We start from the raw sequence: 19,036 nt of genomic DNA, 5'->3' as shown, positions 1-19,036 counted from the left end.
TAACCTTCACTTGAGTCGAATTTCCACTTCGCCATACATTGATGTCAATAGGAGACTTTCGTTGAATGAATGTTAGGATTTGCCCCAAAGTAGATATCCTTAAGTAGAGATCTCAGGTAGCTACTGCCCCAGCCCTAGCCCTGTTCACACACAGTTAGAACAAGGTAGAGATTCTTCCTTGAGCGCCTTCCTCGTATTGCACCGTCAGTGCATTATTATTATTACAAATGATTGGAGCTTTGTAGATTGAGATAATGACGTCCCTGAATACCAAGCACCGTCTAAAAGAGAAGAAAAATGTCTACGTTTTCAGGCGCCACTACACCAGTTAGTTTCCTCCTCCTAACACAAAGGAGAATGAGAGAATGCAGAATTGAATTATGTATTTTTACATCTTTCGCTAATGTGTTCAAACTTATAACCCACTTGTGTTTCCTGCCTCTCCACACCCCCTCTTCTTTCTTCCAACCATTGTCTGGTGCTCCTCTCCTCCCCTCTCCCCCCTCCTTACAGGTGGTAGACCAGCTGGCCTTCTTCGTCCGCTCTGATGGTGGTCTGATCCTCGAGGAGACGTTTGAGAGCACGGTGCAGTTTGGTACGGTGCGGGGCAACGCCACCGAGAGCCTGCTGAGGATGATGAACGGAGTGCACGCCCCCCAGGTCACCCTCAGCACCGCCTGGCCCGAGAGCATCAAGAACAACTACTCCGCCCACATGCATCGCTTCCTCACAAACCTCACAGGTAGGTGCTGCTAAGTCACAGGTGGCTCCTCGAGTCGTCACAGCGCCACCTAGCGTTAGCCTTCCACACGTGCGCCACTTCACCACAGCGCCGCCCAGAGTTGTCACACAGTACCCGCGCTTCTTCCTCCCCAGCTCCACAGGAGTCCCGCTTTCTCTCATTTATTGTAAACCCTCCACACCTTATCCCCCTCTCTTTCACCTCCACTTCTGTCTATTTCATCCCCCTCTCTCTCCCCATGAGGTCCCATGAGCAGCCTCTTTGCACTAATGTATCTAAAAAGTGACCAGCTCAGACCTAAAATAAAACAAAAAAAATTCTGAGAGAGAACCTCAACAACAATGAAGATTACACTCCATTTTTCCCTTTGACAAAACGACTGCTTTGACAGCAAAACATTGATCTGTTTCATGCTTCACGGTTGATTTAGTTGTTCTTTCATGTGTTGTAGCAGCCTATAGAGTCTTATTGTGTTATTGGTGCCTTATTCTTCTTCTGAGTAAAATGGTCAAGGTTCTGAGTAAAAGTGTAGTCACGCAGTGCAGTCAGAGTCACACACGTACACACACGTACTCTGGGACACACACACACACACACACACACACACACACACACACACACACACACACACACACACACACACACACACACACACACACACACACACACACACACACACACACACACACACACACACACACACACACACACACACACACACACACACACACACACACACACACACTCTTCACCTGAAGCAGCAGCTCAGTCAGACTCGTGGGATAATCAGCCAACGGTTTGGGCAATATTAAATTCTGACAGTAGTACTTTCATTCTTTGTTTTTTTCTCTCTTCCCCCTAACTAATTTTATGGATCATATTCAGTCAATTACCTAAGAAAAAATGAAACATTTCAAGGATACCATTCCTCCAGGGTAAACTCAACAACATTCTCCTTGTTGCGAGATATCGACATGTAAAACTTACTGAGCCAAACAAATAATTGTGTTCGTCTCATTGGCACCCGATTCCATATATAGTGCACTACTTTTCAACAGATCCCAATGGCACTGGTCAAAAGCAGTGCACGACATAGGGAATATGGTGCCATTTGAGACGCGACCTATGCAACCACTGTGACTGCAGATGATGCCTTTAATACATGTACTACATAAATATGTAATTGAGGTGAGAGGCGAGGACAGCCCAGGTAATATGGCCTCTGGTCTACAAGTTTCACCCACGCCTGGCACGCCGCACTAGCAATCAGGAAGCAGATGCATTTGTCCAGAAGGCAAAGCTTTACCTCTGTGTCTTCATCCATTCACTCCCGTCTGCCAAAGGTCAACTAACTGGATACATAGAAATACACAAAGCACAACAACATCTATATCTATACACAGACATGTATAGGTACTTATCCACGAAAGGTTCCCAATCAGACACACACACATGGATTCAAGCAGACACACACACACAAAACACACACACACCCGTAACACACACACCCAAAAACACACACCCAAAACACACACACCCAAAACAACATTGCTCTTTAGCGGTTTTGTTCACCTTCGCTGCTCTGAGTTGTCTCATTATTTCTCCTTCTGTTTTTGTGTTCTTACTCTTCCCGTAAAGGCCAGAGCATCTCTCTGTTGTGCTTCCAGTCTTGCTCTGTGTGTGTGTCTGTGTGTGTGTGTGTGTGTGTGTGTGTGTGTGTGTGTGTGTGTGTGTGTGTGTGTGTGTGTGTGTATGTGTGTCTCCTAACTATCCTCCCAGTCAAGAGGCAGTACAGCCAGAGTCTCTGGTTCGCACTGATACTCCGACCCTGTTCTCTTTCATCTCTTCATTTATCAGGCCAATGCACTCTGGACCCACCAACCACTTGTTCGTTCATTCAAACCATTTTTCTTTCATGTTTCTCTGCATTGTAGTTGTTTTTGGTCAACCTTTCACTCCTGCATTTCGCGCTCAAGTGGTGGGACATGTTTGAGGTGCAGGGTGAGAGATGCGGGGAACTGCTAACTTCTACTCGGTGGGCTACAGTAGAAGTAGTGAACGTTGGTTTGCCCTGGTTCGTGTCGATGTGCTAGATATTTGAGCGTCGTCTACGTGACGGAGAGGAACACGTTACAGTGTTGAACCATTAGCTACCTTCGTTGTCCTTAACACTCTATTCTGGAGATATACAACGCCAGGCGTTTTCTAGGAAGTCCATTTAAAATGGTTGTATTTCTTGGAATATACGAACGCTTCCGAATGCTTGATCTGCATTGTTGTCAACACCGTAATATGATTAGATGGCGTTTCGTATATTAATGTTTGTGTGTGTGTGTGCGTGTGCGTGTGCGTGTGTGCGTGCGCGTGCGTGTGTGTGTGTGCGTGTGTGTGTGTGTGTGTGCAGACACCAGGTTCAAGCTGGTGGGCAACACAGTGCTTTATATCCCTATGGAGGCCCTGCAGCATAGCCCGGAGGTGGCCAGCAAGGACAAGGAGCTGGTGCAGAGACTGGAGAGTAAGCCTGGGGCGGGGGAGGGTGTGTGTGTGTGTGTGTGTGTGAAGCTGGCGGCGGCGTATTGTCATAAATATCACAACATTTTCACTTTCCAATTCATGTTACTCCTAATGTACCTGCCTCTGTTATCCTCACCCTCATCTAACCCAACTGCCCTGCCGTCTTCTGTCCGCTCCCTCTCCTTTCTCCGTCCCTTCTCTGCTCCTTTCCTCCCCTCTGTCCCCATCCCCTCTCCCCTCCCCAGTGGTGATGATCCACTGGACCCGTCAGATCAAGGAGGTGCTGAATGCTCAGGAGACGGTGGAGACGGGGGACAGCTCTGGACCCCTGGAGGAGATCTCCTTCTGGAGGAGTCGCTGTGCCGACCTCTCTGGGATCAGCCAGCAGTTGCAGAAGCCCGGGGTCCGTCACGTCCTGACCACACTGCAGCTCTCCAAGTCCTCCTACGTACCCCCCTTCTGCAAGCTGGCCAAGCAGATCCAGGTGCCAAGCAGATACACACACACACACACACACACACACACACACACACACACACACACACACACACACACACACACACACACACACACACACACACACACACACACACACACACACACACACACACACACACACAGGAGAGAAAGCGTACAGATAGCCTGGTCCCAGTGTTTGTGCTGTCTTGCCAACTCCTGGTGTGACAGAGACCATAGGAGTTGGCAAGACAGTACAAACAGATCTGGGACCAGGCTAGCATGCATAGAGCAGAGATGGGATATTTCCTGATTATGCAGGAATTCTGAATTCAGACACTGTAGATTAGTCTATTCATAAGTCATTGAAATTGAGTTCAGCTCACCAAAGTTCACCTCAAACCAATACCCTCTTTCCAAGTCCTACCTCTCCACTCCCTACTAGGGCTCTGGTTGAAAGTAGCGCACTACGTAGTGAATAGGGTGTCATTTGAGACGCCATGTCTGTGTTTCTAGGATGGCTCTCTCCAAGCCCAGTCCAACCTGTCCTTCCTGTCCCTGCTGAGGGAGCCATGTGAGGAGATGGCTCAGCTCAAGCCCAGAGAGGTGGTTCCCAAGCTGGCCCACATCCTCAACCTCATCCGCCTCATCTGGGTCAACTCTGTCTACTACAACACCCGCGAGAGACTCACCGCTCTCTTCAGAAAGGTAGAGTAACCGTTGTGTTTTTGTATTGTTTGGGACGGACCCTCTCTCTGTCAGATTCACTCCAGTGAAAGGTTGGGATCAATTCGATTTTTGAATCAATTGACTGAAGAATTGAAATGGAATTGACCCTAACCCTGCTTCACTGCTTCACCCAGTCATATCCCGTCCTAACTCCAACCATTTACCGCTCCTTCTGAGAATATATTTCCAACCAATCAGCTGGACCCTCAGGTCCTCTCTCATGTTACTCAGCACTCCAATCAGAGCGCACTACTGCCCCTCTGTTCCTCTGAGAAGGGATCAGCTTGTAGTAACAGAGAAAGAGAGAGAGAGAACATGTACAGATCACAGCCACGACACCCTTTCCATGTTAGCCGAGTAGAGGGCCACACTCGTTTTACTATCCCGCCATTTTTATTTCAATCTCCTAGACAGGCGAAGCCGGGAAAAGCGTTTAACCTCTCATAATTACGCCCTGACCTTCCCCTCTCCCGTCGCTGGAATCGTTTGTTGCTGTCCCACCGACCGTATTCCTTTTCTTGTTCATTTTTTTCCTTCCTCCGTCTCCCTCCTTTTCTCTCTCTCCGGCCCTTTGATAATACATCAAGGAGAGAGACTGACTGGCACAAAACATTTGATCTAATTGTTTCCTTGGGGTTAGTGGGGGTGTGGGGAGGGGAGAAACATAACCTAGCTCAAAGGCCCGCCAGCCACGGAGGTTTCAAAGGAGCCCCTCTCTCTCCCTCCCTCTCTCACTTCTTCCGGATCCGCGCGGGTCAGATCAGCCTTCATCCAACACCTCCGCAGCCTCAGACAAAATGCCTGGGTCTCTCCCTCCATCTCTCCATCTCTCTCCTTCTCCACGAGAGAGAGAGCGAGAGAGAGATGCAACCCCAAGTCTGTTCTGTTGTCACGGTTTCTCCACCAGCAAGAAGGTAACTAGTGTTACTTACAAAGAAGTTACAGTGGACTTTCTGTTCAATAATGTTTGGGGGAAATTAGTGCTTATTTTAAATAGCAGTTTGTTTTAGCAGGGTTTTCTCTGTTTATTATAATATAATATGCTGATAACTTCACACGGACTGAAGCGGTCCCATGCTCCAAGCATCACAGATGTGCTTTTATGTCCATCCACATGTCCTTTTGGCTTCTTTCTCCACTAGTCCTCTGTGATTTTTACTACGCGACGGGGCTTTTTCTCTGCCCTCCGAGCCCCCCTTTTTATTATTCCTCCAAACCCCTCTGAAAGGAAAGCCATGGTTTTTACAACCATTTTGCTGCTGCAGTATGTGCACTGTGGCACTACTGCATAAAGGCATTCTGTGTAGAGCAGGCCGGGAGTTTGAAGGCATCATGAAGGCATCATTGGTGACCAATGACCTGGATCACACTAGCTGGTTCGTAGACTTGGCTCGGATCGTCTACCGCCGCTCCCTCCGCTCAGCAACCGCTCAGCAACCCTCAACCGCCACTGTTGTCATTGGCAGGGAAGGAACGCAGAAAATATTACTGTGTTTTATGTAACTCTAATGACCCCAAGTTATTCCTGTACCACCAGCTGTGTGTGTGTGTGTGTGTGTTGCTACTGCTGTGTCCACCACCACCACCACTCTCACTACATTTTCACTGGTCTCATGGTTGAGAGGCTTTTCTCCTTCCAATGGCGTAAAATAACAGAAAATAAACTACGTGTGTTTATTTCAGAAATAAAATAAAATAATGAAGATTCAATCTGTTTTTTCTCTTTCTGAATGCTGGAGTAGAACCAGCTCTGTCTGATGTGGTTTCTGTTGTGTTTGAGTTTTTGGCTAATCATTTCTAATCAGAGTCCATTTGACTCATGGTATCAGCAGTGTTTGTTTGTGTGCATGTATGTATAGATCTAATGTGTGTGTGTGTGGACATTCGCCTGTGCGTGCATGTGTGTGTGTGTAAGTCCGCCTTACCACCCCCCCTTGCCTCCCTGCTGCAGGGGCCTCACTAACCATTGTGTTAATTTCTTGCTTTTCTTTGTGCTGCTGGAGAGAGAACACAACACGACAATGTTTAATGTCATTTCCCAAGCCCACAGACCCTGAGGCCATGGCCTTGTGACTGTATGACACTGTTTCCACTAATGCCCAGAGAGAAAAACATAAAAACGAAATAATAAACCCCATATAATAATAGCTGAAGTAGTATGATCATTTTGGACCTAGCAGTAATTGATGAATATACACACGCTCATGGTTAACTAGTCAATGCATCCCAATGGACACTGGTCGACTAATGCACTAGTGAATAGGATTCAGACATTTTCTTAGTATTAAAGGGATAATCCACCCCGAAACCACTAATTCCTATGATTAACAGTGTTAAATCGTGTTAAATAACACTAATATGTGAAGAATTAATTTTTTTGTGAACCAATGTTTCATTTTGTTTTTATAAGAAGGTTGGTTGGTAGAAACATTAGAAAAATCAAAAATGCAATGCTCTCTCTCTCTCTCTGGGCTGGCTGGCTAGCTAGCTAGACAACAAAGCTACACACAATAATACCAAAGTAGCTAGCTAGCTGTAAAATCGCCTAAACAAAATGCACGATCAATTTAGGAGTCTTACTCACCGAGGTCAACTTGCAGTTCGTCTCTGCCACTGAGCTATGAACGGTTTCTCTGCCCAGAGTGAGAGCAGAGTAACGTTGCTTTCCTACAGAGATCATTTTGAGGATATGGGAATCTACATTAGAGTCGTATTAATGCACATTGTGTACATTGCCCATAAGTCGTCAATGGGCTGCGCGGTGCATTCTGGGTGATTCTGGAACAACGAGAGCTCTATTTCAAGGCGTGAATGGGATTCAGTTGGGCGCTAGCTCAAAAACAGAACATTAGCATGAAGTTCGTGAACAAGAAGTACAGCATTGCAAATATTTTCCAAGATGTGAGATAATTAACTTGTTCTCTGTAATATCGTAAAGCTTTGGAATATCGTATAGCTTTTGGAACACTGACTTTGAGAAGGGATTGCGTGACGATTAGCTTAGCAACCTTCCTATATTGCAACAAAGCCTCCTTCACTCATGCCGCCAAACATACCCTCGTAAAACTGACTATCCTACCGATTCTTGACTTCGGCGATGTCATTTACAAAATAGCCCCCAACACTCTACTCAGCAAACTGGATGTAGTCTATCACAGTGCCATCCGTTTTATCACCAAAGCCCCATATACTACCCACCACTGCGACATCTATGCTCTCGTTGGCTGGCCCTCACTACATATCTGTCGCCAAACCCACTGGCTCCAGGTCATCTGTAACTCTTTGCTAGGTAAAGCCCCACCTTATCTCAGCTCACTGGTCACCATAGCAACACCCACTCGTAGAACGCTTTCCAGCAGGTATATTGCACTGGTATATTGCACAAAGCCAACACTTCCTTTGGCCGCCTCTCCTTCCAGTTCTCTGCTGCCAATGAATGGAACGAATTGCAAACATCTCTGAAGCTGGAGTCTTATATCTCCCTCTCTAACTGTAAGAATCAGCTGTCAGAGCGTCTTACCGATCACTGTACCTGTACACAGCCAATCTGTAAATAGCACACCCAACTACCTCATCCCCATATTATTACTTACCCTCTTGCTCTTTTGCACCCCAGTATCTCTACTTGCACATCATCATCTGCACATCTATCACTCCAGTATTAATGCTAAATTTTAATTATTTTAGCCTCTAGGGCCTATTTATTGCCTACCTCCCTACTCTTCTACATTTGCACACACTGTACATAGATTTTTCAATTTTTATTTTCTATTGTGTTATTGACTGTACGTTTGTTTATGTGTAACTCTGTGTTGTTGTTTTTGTCGCACTGCTTTGCTTTATCTTGGCCAGGTCGCAAGTTGTAAATGAGAACTTGTTCTCAACTGGCCTACCTGGTTAAATAAAGGTGAAATAAAAAATTATAAAACATTTAAAAAAATGTGTGACGCAGCATGACAACGTGAATGCGATGCGTCAACAGTCAGCTGGGTGGGGCATTTCTCCATTCATTGGCCAATGGGATTTGTATCTCCTCCTTTTTGTAATATCAAAATATATTTTATATTTCAGATTCTTGCCTTGATGACAGCTTTGCACACTCTTGGCATTCTCTCAACCAGCTTCATGAGGTAGTCACCTGGAATGCATTTCAATTAACAGGTGTGCCTTGGTAGAAGTTAATTTGTGGAATTTCTTTCCTTCTTAATGCGTGTGAGCCAATCAGTTGTGTTGTGACAAGGTAGGGGTACTATACAGAAGATAGCCCTATTTGGTAAAAGACCAAGTCCATTATTTGGCAAGAACAGCTCAAATAAGCAAAGAGAAATGGCAGTCCATCCTTACTTTAAGACATGAAGGTCAGTCAATCCGTAAAATGTCAAAAACGTTGAAAGTGCAGTCGCAAAAACCATCAAGCGCTATGATGAAACTGGCTCTCATGAAGGCCTGAAAAGCTCCTTGCCATTGGAAACACTTTATCTGCAGTGATAAATCACGCTTCGCCATCTGGCAGTCCGACACACAAATCAGTGTTTGGCGGATGCCAGGAGAACGCTACCTGCCCTAATGCATAGTGCCAACTGTAAAGTTTGGTGGAGGAGGAATAAGGGTCTGGGGCTGTTTTTCATGGTTCGGGGGTATGGCCCCTAGGTTCCAGTGAAGAGAAATCTTAATGCTACAGTATACAATGACATTCAAGACTATTCTGTGCTTCCAACCTTGTGGCAACAGTTTGGGGAAGCCCCTTTCCTGTTTCAGCATGACAATGGTTTGTTGAGATCGGTGTGGAAGAACTTGACTGGCCTGCACAGAGCCCTGACCTCAACCCCATCAAACACCTTTTGGATGAATTGGAACGCAGAATGTGATACAGGCCTAATCCCCCAACATTAGTGCCTGACCTCACTAATGCTATTGTGGCTGAATGGAAGCAAGTCCCCGCAGCAATGTTCCAACTTCCAACATCTAGTGGAAAGCCTTCCCAGAGGAGTGGAGGCTGTTATAGCAGCAAAGGGGGGACCAACTCCATATTAATGCCCATGATTTTGGAATTATATTTTTGACGAGCAGGTGTCCACAAATTTTTCTTCTTGTAGTGTATTTAGAGTTAGCGATCTGGTGTTTTGAGTTTCCATCTCCTCAGGTGGTGAATTAGCACCAATTGAATTAGACCTATATATACTATTAGTGCACATAAAGATGAAGGAAAATTCTGGAGGCCTGTTTTGACAGTAAAATATAAAAGAAATAGCCTAAATGTCAACCCAAAATTCATGACAATCACTGGATTAAGTTGCATATAAATATATTTTGATCACGCATTCCTGCTTGGGCGATGTAGCAAAGTATTTATTAAATACCTTCTCAGTAGTCTATTGTACTTCTAAGGCCCTATATATTTTGTTAAAAAAGTATTCCTGATTCTGTTTTCTCCATTTAGTTTCCCCCAATTTTTTGTTTGTTTTTTCTCTCTCAAAATCTCACTTTTTTAATAGAAAAACAACCAAATTGGATGTTGTATGTCCACAACAATGCTTAAACCACATCAGGAGACCGCTTTTGAGGTCTGGGAAAAATTGAAGAAATTAAGATTTATGGGTGTAGTTACCCTTTGAATTCAACAGGATTGATGCAAAGAATCATGTTATCATTCTGCCAAGTAGGCATAGGCTACTTTGTAGTTAACATTTAATTAAGAAGGATTTTGGGTACCTTTCCATCTACCAGAAGGCTTTCTCCTAATCCCCGCGTATATGTACATATCTACCTTAAATACACCATTATCCCTGCACATTGTACATTTGGTATTGAAACTGACCCTGTATATTGCTTCCTATCTTATTTCTCGTGTTTTCTTGAATATACACTGAACAAAATATAAACGCATCATGTAAAGTCTTGGCCCCATGTTTCATGAGCTGAAATAAAAAATCCCAGAAGTTTTCCATACGCACAAAAAGCTTATTTCTCTCAAATTTTGTTCACAAATTAGTTTATATCCGTGTTAGGGAGCATTTCTCCTTTGCCAAGATAATCCATCCACCTGAGAGGTGTGGCATATCAAGAAGCTGATTAAACAGCATGATCATTACATACTGTAGGTGCACCTTGTGCTGGGGACAATAAAAGGCCAGTCTAAAATGTGCAGTTTTGTCACACAACACAATGCCTCAGATGTCTCATGTTTTCAGGGTGTGTGCAATTGGTATGCTGACTGCAGGAATGTCCACCAGAGCTGTTGCCAGATCATGTAATGTTAGTTTCTCTCTCTACCATAAGTTGCCTCCAATGTCGTTTTAGAGAATGTGGCAGTACGTCGACCGGACTCACAACCACAGACTACGTGTTGGGGAGTATTTTCTTCTGTAATAAAGACCTTTTGTATGGAAAAACGAATTCTGATTGGCTGTGCCTGGCTCCCCAGTGAGTGTGCCTGGCTGCAAAGTGGTTGGGCCTATACCCTCCCAGGCCCAGTCATGTGAAATCCATAGATTAGGGCCTAATGATTTTATTTAAATTGACTGATTTCCTTATATGAACTGTAACTCAGTCAAATCTTTGAAATTGTTGCGTGTTGCGTTTATATTTTTGCTCAGTATTTATATAATACTAATAAGTTCAGTACATTTTTGAATATTGTTGAATTCCATTTTAATGTCTGGATTCAGTGATTCTGTCTGCGTTCTCCACAACACAGATTTTATAGCACCCTACACTTATCAATAAAACATTGTGAATGACTTGATAATGACTATGTAAGATGATGACTCAAATGTATTCTGTTGTGTGACGCTGCATAAAAAAGTTATTGGCACCAGTGCCTGGTGGAGCCCCTCTTTCAAAGTCACAATATCTTTTCTTCTCGCCACGGTAGCCAAAATAATGGGCAAGTGGTCATTATTATACCAGAGGTCGCGTTAATATCTTGCTGAGTTTTTGTAAACGCAGATCTAAAATGCTTCTTATTGTAATTTCTGCTCGGCATCAGACACATTTTGTGCTTCAGTTGCAATTCTCCGCTTGGATGAGAATTCACCAAAAGGCATTCTTATCAGCAGACAGCACTCTGACTGATGGGGTAGCTACTTTACTCTGCTACTTTTCTCAGTGTAGCCTACTTTTCTCCAGTAAGATGCAAGTATATCTTCAAGCAAAACATTTCTACGATAAACATTAGAAATATAATATCCATGCATTGTTTTGGCAAAAAAAAGACATTGCTTTTTCATTGTAAGCTCATTTACTTGTGTGGCTGCCAGCCAAATAGTGTTGCACTTCTGTTGTCATCTGATGAAAATTCAGCTATTTTCTGGCGAATGTGTTGCACTAATGTGTTTTCTGGGAAGGAAGTTGCACGCCCCTGATCACTCTATTGAAGCAAAACAACGCTGTTGAGCCTACGCAGGACGGGATTGAAATTGCTTAATTAACTCAGGAACCACACCTGTGTGGAAGCCCCTGCTTTCAATATACTTTGTATCCCTCATTTACTCAAGGGTTTCCTTTATTTGGGCAGTGTGTTGTCTTCTCCTTTCTTCGTCTTCCTCCTCTCTCTTTCTCTCTCCATTTTTTTTATCTCAAAGGGGGAAAAAAATCATTATTAACTCATAAGCTGGTTAATGCTCTAGCACTCTCCACCTTCAGGCCAAATGATCATTTCTGTCATTTACATATCAATTTAATTTCCGGTGTTTTTCTCTCTCTCCCCCTCCTTCATTAAAAGCGGCATTTGCTTGGCGGTGTAATCAGCCTGTAGAACACATTTTCCTGGTGCCGTGAGCACTCGAACACACACACGCACACGCACACGCACACACACACACACACACACACACATACACACACACACAGAGCAGGGCGGCTCAGCTCCCCAGCCCGCTGTTCCTCTGTCAGGATTAAACCACTGATCAGAGAAATGAAAGGGAAGCTGTCATTCCACATACGCCACTATATACATCATCCCCAATAATTACTCTCCTCCCTTTGACTCCTTCCTCTCTCTCTCTCTCTCTCTCTCTCTCTCTCTCTCTCTCTCTCTCTCTCTCTCTCTCTCTCTCTCTCTCTCTCTCTCTCTCTCTCTCTCTCTCTCTCTCTGTCTGTCTCTTCCTCTCTCTCTCTGTCTGTCTCTTCCTCTCTCTCTGTCGCTCTCTCTCTTTCTCTCTCTCTGTCGCTCTCTCTTCCTCTCTCTCTCTCTCTCTGTCGCTCTCTCTCTCTCTCTCTGTCGCTCTCTAACTTTCTGTGTCTCTGTGTCTGTTTCTCTCTTCCTCTCTCTTTTTCTCTCTCTGTCTCTCTCTTTCTCTCCTGTCCCTTCTCCCTCCTCTCTCTCTCTCACACTTTTTCTCTCCTCTTTCTTCTCTCCCTACCCCACTCTCCAACCCTTCCCCTATATCCTACCAGTGCTTATGTGAGTGTGACTGTCACGACGTCCGCCAAAGTCGGTCCCTCTCCTTGTTCGGGCGGTGTTCGGCGGTCGACGTCACCGACCTTCGAGCCATCACTGATCCATTTTCCATTGGTTTTGTCTTGTCTTCCTTCACACCTGGTTCCAATCCCATCAATTACATGTTGTGTATTTAACCCTGTGTTTCCCCTCATGTCCTTGTCGGAGATTGTTTGATTGTATGTTTGTGTATTATTGTTGGTGCGAGACGGGTTTTGTATCCACTTTTTATTATTTTGTCATTTTGGTTTTGGAGTTTTGTGAAGCACTGATTAAACAACTCCGTTTATACCAAGTTCGATTCTCCTGCGCCTGACTTCCCTGCCACCAACACGCACCCATTACAGTGACAGACAGCATAGCGATGGATGACTGACACCAAGCACACCACATTAAATAGGTGGAATTATTATTAATTCCTGGTGGAATTATACACTACCCATTTAAAGCATAGGCCTTTTCTCTCTCTCTCTCTGCGTGGTATAATAATACAAACCACACCTGCATCAAGAGTCTGAGCCGGCCAGGCTGCACAGAACAGATGTAGATCTGCATACATCTGGTGCGATCCAACCCTGGAGGGGGACACCAGGGCCTTCAACCTGGCTTTTTAGCGTTATGAATATGAAAAATCATACATACTCCAAGGAGAACAACATGTTACACTTGGACTGGAGACTTGGAGTTGAAAGAGAGAGAGGGAAGGGGAAGGGGGGCGGATCTGTAGATTATTTTGATGAATTCCACAGATTAGCTTTTTTGTGTGTTTTTCTTGGCCAAATGACTTGACCAGGAATTGTTTTAGTCTACAACTAGGAGCCCTGAGTTTCTCCTGGTGAGGCCACATGATGGTAACTAGGAGCCTGAGTTTCTCCTGGTGAGGCTACATCATGGTAACTAGGAGCCTGAGTTTCTCCTGGTGAGGCTACATCATGGTAACTAGGAGCCTGAGTTTCTCCTGGTGAGACCACATCATGGTAACTAGGAGCCTGAGTTTCTCCTGGTGAGGCCACATCATGGTAACTAGGAGCCTGAGTTTCTCCTGGTGAGACCACATCATGGTAACTAGGAGCCTGAGTTTCTCCTGGTGAGGCTACATCATGGTAACTAGGAGCCTGAGTTTCTCCTGGTGAGGCCACATCATGGTAACTAGGAGCCTGAGTTTCTCCTGGTGAGACCACATCATGGTAACTAGGAGCCTGAGTTTCTCCTGGTGAGGCTACATCATGGTAACTAGGAGCCTGAGTTTCTCCTGGTGAGGCTACATCATGGTAACTAGGAGCCTGAGTTTCTCCTGGTGAGGCTACATCATGGTAACTAGGAGCCTGAGTTTCTCCTGGTGAGACCACATCATGGTAACTAGGAGCCTGAGTTTCTCCTGGTGAGGCTACATCATGGTAACTAGGAGCCTGAGTTTCTCCTGGTGAGGCTACATCATGGTAACTAGGAGCCTGAGTTTCTCCTGGTCAGGTCTAGTAATCAGGATAACTCAAGGCTCCATACATAACTCAAGGCCTAAGTCATTTCTACTCATGTATTACACAAGCCGTACTGGTAATGTGGTGCCTTGCCTCTGTTGTTGATGTTGTCGATCATTTCTGTGTTGTTGTTGTTCCAGATGAGTAATGAGATTATCCGGCTGTGCTGCAGAGATATCTCCCTGGATCGGATCTTTCAAGGCTATGTGGTGTCCAGCAAGCAGACCCTCAACGACTGCATTCAGTGCTGCCTGGCCTGGAAGGAGCTTTACCTGCACGCTTCACAGCTGCACCACAAGTAAGGACAGACAGACACACACACACACACAAACCCAAACGTGTTTTACACAGCAAATGCACACACACACACACACACATTTACATTTGAGTCATCTAGCAGACGCTTTTATCCAGAGAGACTTACAGTTAGTGCATTCATATTAAAATAGCTAGGTGGGACAACCACATATCTCAGTCATTGTAAGTAAATATTTCCTCAACGTAGCTATCAGCAAAGCCAGAACTAGTAAGAAGGAAAATAGTCAAGTGTTAGTTCACGAAAGGCTTATTTTTATAATTTTCTGGGACACACACACACACACACACACACACACATACACACACACACAGACACTGAACAATTAATCAACATCACTCACTAATAATTGCATGTGTAATGACACTTAATCCAGGTTCCTACACCTTCCTGCTGAACGTAAAGCTTATAGACGTCCCTTCTCTTCCTGAGGAAAACGACAGTGTCTCCTTGCTTAGTGATGGCAACAACGTGCTGCAGCTAGCTACTGTAGCTCCTCTGCGTATTGACAGCAGATGAGAGCAACCTCACTTCAAAGTGATGGCGAACGCACGAGGGAATGACAGCACCTCACTACAAATAGCGTAGCAGCTTGTCTGTCTCCCAGCTTATAAAGGAGCTTTTGCGTTAAGTTACATCAGCTTATCCTATAGGGGAGCTCTCTTGTGGAGTTTCAATGAGCAGCTTGACAAGGTGAATGACAACGCCTTGCTCAGATAATAAGTCTTAAAACTGAGCAGGAGAGTTCGCCAACAGTTTCTTCACCTGTTGGTTTCAGTAAAGTTGGGCCGGGGATTTGGAGAGGGACTGAGAGCGAGAGAGGAGGGAGATTGAGAGAGAGAGAGTGATAGAGGGGGAGAGAGAGAGAGTTCCAGAAAGACAGTTAGAGTGAGGGAGAACGAAAGCGGGAACTTTGGTTGTTTCCTCTCAGTTGTCAGTCAGTGAGCTCAGCCTCAGCTCAGCGTTGTCAGGCGTGGTAGTGGGGGAGGCTAGCTTCACTTCATTATGGCCGCCAGGGTGTGTGATGTGTGATTGCTCTGAGAGCCTCGAGGCCCCAGCTTTATTCAATGGTAGCACAGAGGCCAAATGGTTCCACACGCACACACACACACACACACACGCGGCTCCAATACTCCTCAGGGCCCCTGCCGTCCGCACGGGCGATCAACCCCATCCACCCAATTAAAGAGAGTGCTTAGTTCCCGATCAATGGAGGGGGAGAGGGGCGGGATGGGAGCGGAGGTGGAAGCCCCATAGCATAGCTGATGACTACAGCATTTACTCTCTCTATGATACTCCTCTGTACCCTAGTGACTAGGCACTAGTCTATAGTATAGGGTGGGACTGGTGCAGTCAAACATGGCTCTAAAGCACCTCATGAACAGACCCATTTAGAGACATACAGTACAGTGCATTCGGAAAGTATTCAGACCCCTTCACTTTTTCCACATTCGTTTTTTTCCGTCATCATAAGTATCCAGAGCTATTTTCACGGCTCTCCAGAGATGTTCGATCGGGTTTCAGGTCCAGGCTCTTGCTGTGCCACTCAAGGACATTGAGAGACTTGTCCCGAAGTCACTCCTGCATTGTCTTGGCTGTGTGCTTAGGGTCGTTGTCCTGTTGGAAGGTGAACCTTCACCCCAGTCTGAGGTCCTGAGCCCTCTGGAGCAGGTTTTCATCAAGGATCCCTCTGTACTTTGCTCCGTTCATCTTTTCCTCGATCCTGACTAGTCTCCCAGTCCCTGCCGCTGAAAAACACCCCCATAGCATGATGCTGCCACCACCATGCTTCACCGTAGGGATGGTGCCTTTTGGCAAACTCCAAGCGGGCTGTCATGTGCCTTTTACTAAGGAGTGGCTTCCGTCTGGCCACACTACCATAAAGGCCTGATTGATGGAGTGCTGCAGAGATGGTTGTAATGTTTGATGCTCTCAGTGATCCCTTCTCTGCCCCCTATCCAGTAGTATCATACACGGGGTTTGTTTAGGGATTCATATTGGAGTCAATAGCCCTGCCATACCTACAGTACCAGTCAAAAGTTTGGACACACTTACTCATTCCAGGGTTTTTCTTTATTTGTACTATTTTCTACATTGTAGAATAACAGTAAAGACATCCAAACTATGAAATAACACATTTGCATTCATGTAGTAACCAAAAACAGTGTTTGACAGCTCAAAATATGTGTTATTTCATAGTGTTGATGTCTTCACTATTATTCCACAATGTAGAAAATAGTACAAATAAAGAAAAACCCTTTAATGAGTAGGTGTGTCCAAGCTTTTGACTGGTACTGTACATTGAGGCTAGCCATATCACCTAATACTGTATCTTAGCATAAGACAGAGCTGCTGCGATGTGGTTGTGTGGTATCTTCCTGGGAGACAAGTTCAGTATAAGAGTGGGGAGTTGGAACCGTTTACAGCCAAGAATGTTTCAGACCCAAGTAATGTCCTCTCACTATTCCGTTATCTTTGAACTGGGATGCCTCTGTCCGTCTGCGAGATAGCCACCGTTAAAAAATGAAGCACATTCCATCAGCTCTCTCAAGACGGCCATCCCCGGCTAGGTGAGGATAAGAGAGAAGGGGGAGGAGGGGAGTAGGGTGACCACATTGTCCCGGATTGTGCGAGACAGCCCCGCATTTTGGCCCTTTGTCCAGCGTCCTGCAACCAAATAATCATGTCCCACATTTTATCAACAAATTCAAACACCACTAATTTAGAAAGAAAAGGTTGATTTGTCCCGTATTTCATTCGTACATTCCAACCGGTCTCTTGCAGTCACTTTGCGTTCATGGATAGATGTATATCATAAGGATGTTCACGGATAGATATATATCATAAGGATGTTCATGGATAGAGATATATCATAAGGATGTTCATGGATAGAGATATATCATAAGGATGTTCATGGATAGATGTATATCATAAGGATGTTCATGGATAGATGTATATCATAAGGATGTTCATGGATAGATGTATATCATAAGGATGTTCACGGATAGATATATATCATAAGGATGTTCACGGATAGATATATATCATAAGGATGTTCATGGATAGAGATATATCATAAGGATGTTCACGGATAGATATATATCATAAGGATGTTCATGGATAGATGTATATCATAAGGATGTTCATGGATAGATGTATATCATAAGGATGTTCATGGATAGAGGTATATCATAAGGATGTTCATGGATAGAGATATATCATAAGGATGTTCATGGATAGAGATATATCATAAGGATGTTCATGGATAGAGATATATCATAAGGATGTTCATGGATAGATGTATATCATAAGGATGTTCATGGATAGAGATATATCATAAGGATGTTCATGGATAGATGTATATCATAAGGATGTTCATGGATAGATGTATATCATAAGGATGTTCATGGATAGAGATATATCATAAGGATGTTCATGGATAGAGATATATCATAAGGATGTTCATGGATAGAGATATATCATAAGGATGTTCATGGATAGAGATATATCATAAGGATGTTCATGGATAGAGATATATCATAAGGATGTTCATGGATAGAGATATATCATAAGGATGTGGTACTGGTGATGTTCAACACTTCTCCAATAGTTGTTGAGATCGAGAGATAGGCCAATGTCATAGGCCTATCGTTAACCAATCATTTCTCAAATCCTTTCCGGCAAAATTCCAGCTCAACTTGGAGAGGACAGTTAGGCCTAACTACTTACAGAAAGCGTGCTTCTGACTAAGAGCTACAAAAGTAAGTAAATAGCCTTATTAGACTGAAGGATAGGCTATAAGCTAATTTCGTCAAACTTGTGAGGCTCTCCATGTTTCTCATTCGTTTCTCATTCAACACATTTGCTGCTACTTCACTCAATCCCATTTTAAAATCTCCCTTCCTGTTTCACATTCCCTGAGACCAACCAGAAATGTTTCCTTGGTCACATGTGCCCAGATTTGTGATCTCTCCTTTCTGCATCACCACATTTTGCGAGAAGGGGTGCAGTGCTGCCAGAGTGCACCAAGAGCGTCCTTCCGCCACTTCTCACAATGGTGCCCATTAAGTCAAGTTAGATCAAAGCTGAATCAATGTCTTGGAAGATCACCTAATAATTAAAGTAGTATTCTACATAACACAACCAAATGTAATAGCATAGTATAACGTTACTGTCACACCAAAAACACCACCTGATTTTACCACCTCATTACTCGCCATCTGTAAATACGAATAAAATGGTTAAATTATGAGCCTAGTTGGTTTAGACATGGAAAAAGGCAGAAACTTTCCCGCTACCCATGATTGGCTGAGATAATGGATGGCAGGACATGCCAAGAGATGACTTTGGATTGGTCTGCC

General features: G+C 44.5%; 1 protein-coding gene across 1 annotated transcript in view; it reads left to right on the top strand.

The window, feature by feature from the left end:
• dnah2 (dynein, axonemal, heavy chain 2) overlaps positions 1-19,036 on the top strand; it is a 234,077-nt gene that overhangs the window by 3,244 nt on the left and 211,797 nt on the right. The window contains exons 4-8 of the mRNA XM_071331387.1: positions 514-742; positions 3,147-3,257; positions 3,502-3,740; positions 4,229-4,420; positions 14,500-14,657. Of these exons, the coding sequence (XP_071187488.1) occupies positions 514-742; positions 3,147-3,257; positions 3,502-3,740; positions 4,229-4,420; positions 14,500-14,657 (929 nt within the window). The remainder of the gene's footprint in view (positions 1-513; positions 743-3,146; positions 3,258-3,501; positions 3,741-4,228; positions 4,421-14,499; positions 14,658-19,036) is intronic.

This window comes from Salvelinus alpinus, chromosome 11 (assembly GCF_045679555.1).
Source record: "Salvelinus alpinus chromosome 11, SLU_Salpinus.1, whole genome shotgun sequence".
Taxonomy (NCBI): domain Eukaryota; kingdom Metazoa; phylum Chordata; class Actinopteri; order Salmoniformes; family Salmonidae; genus Salvelinus; species Salvelinus alpinus.
This window is presented reverse-complemented; position numbering and strand designations above follow the sequence as displayed.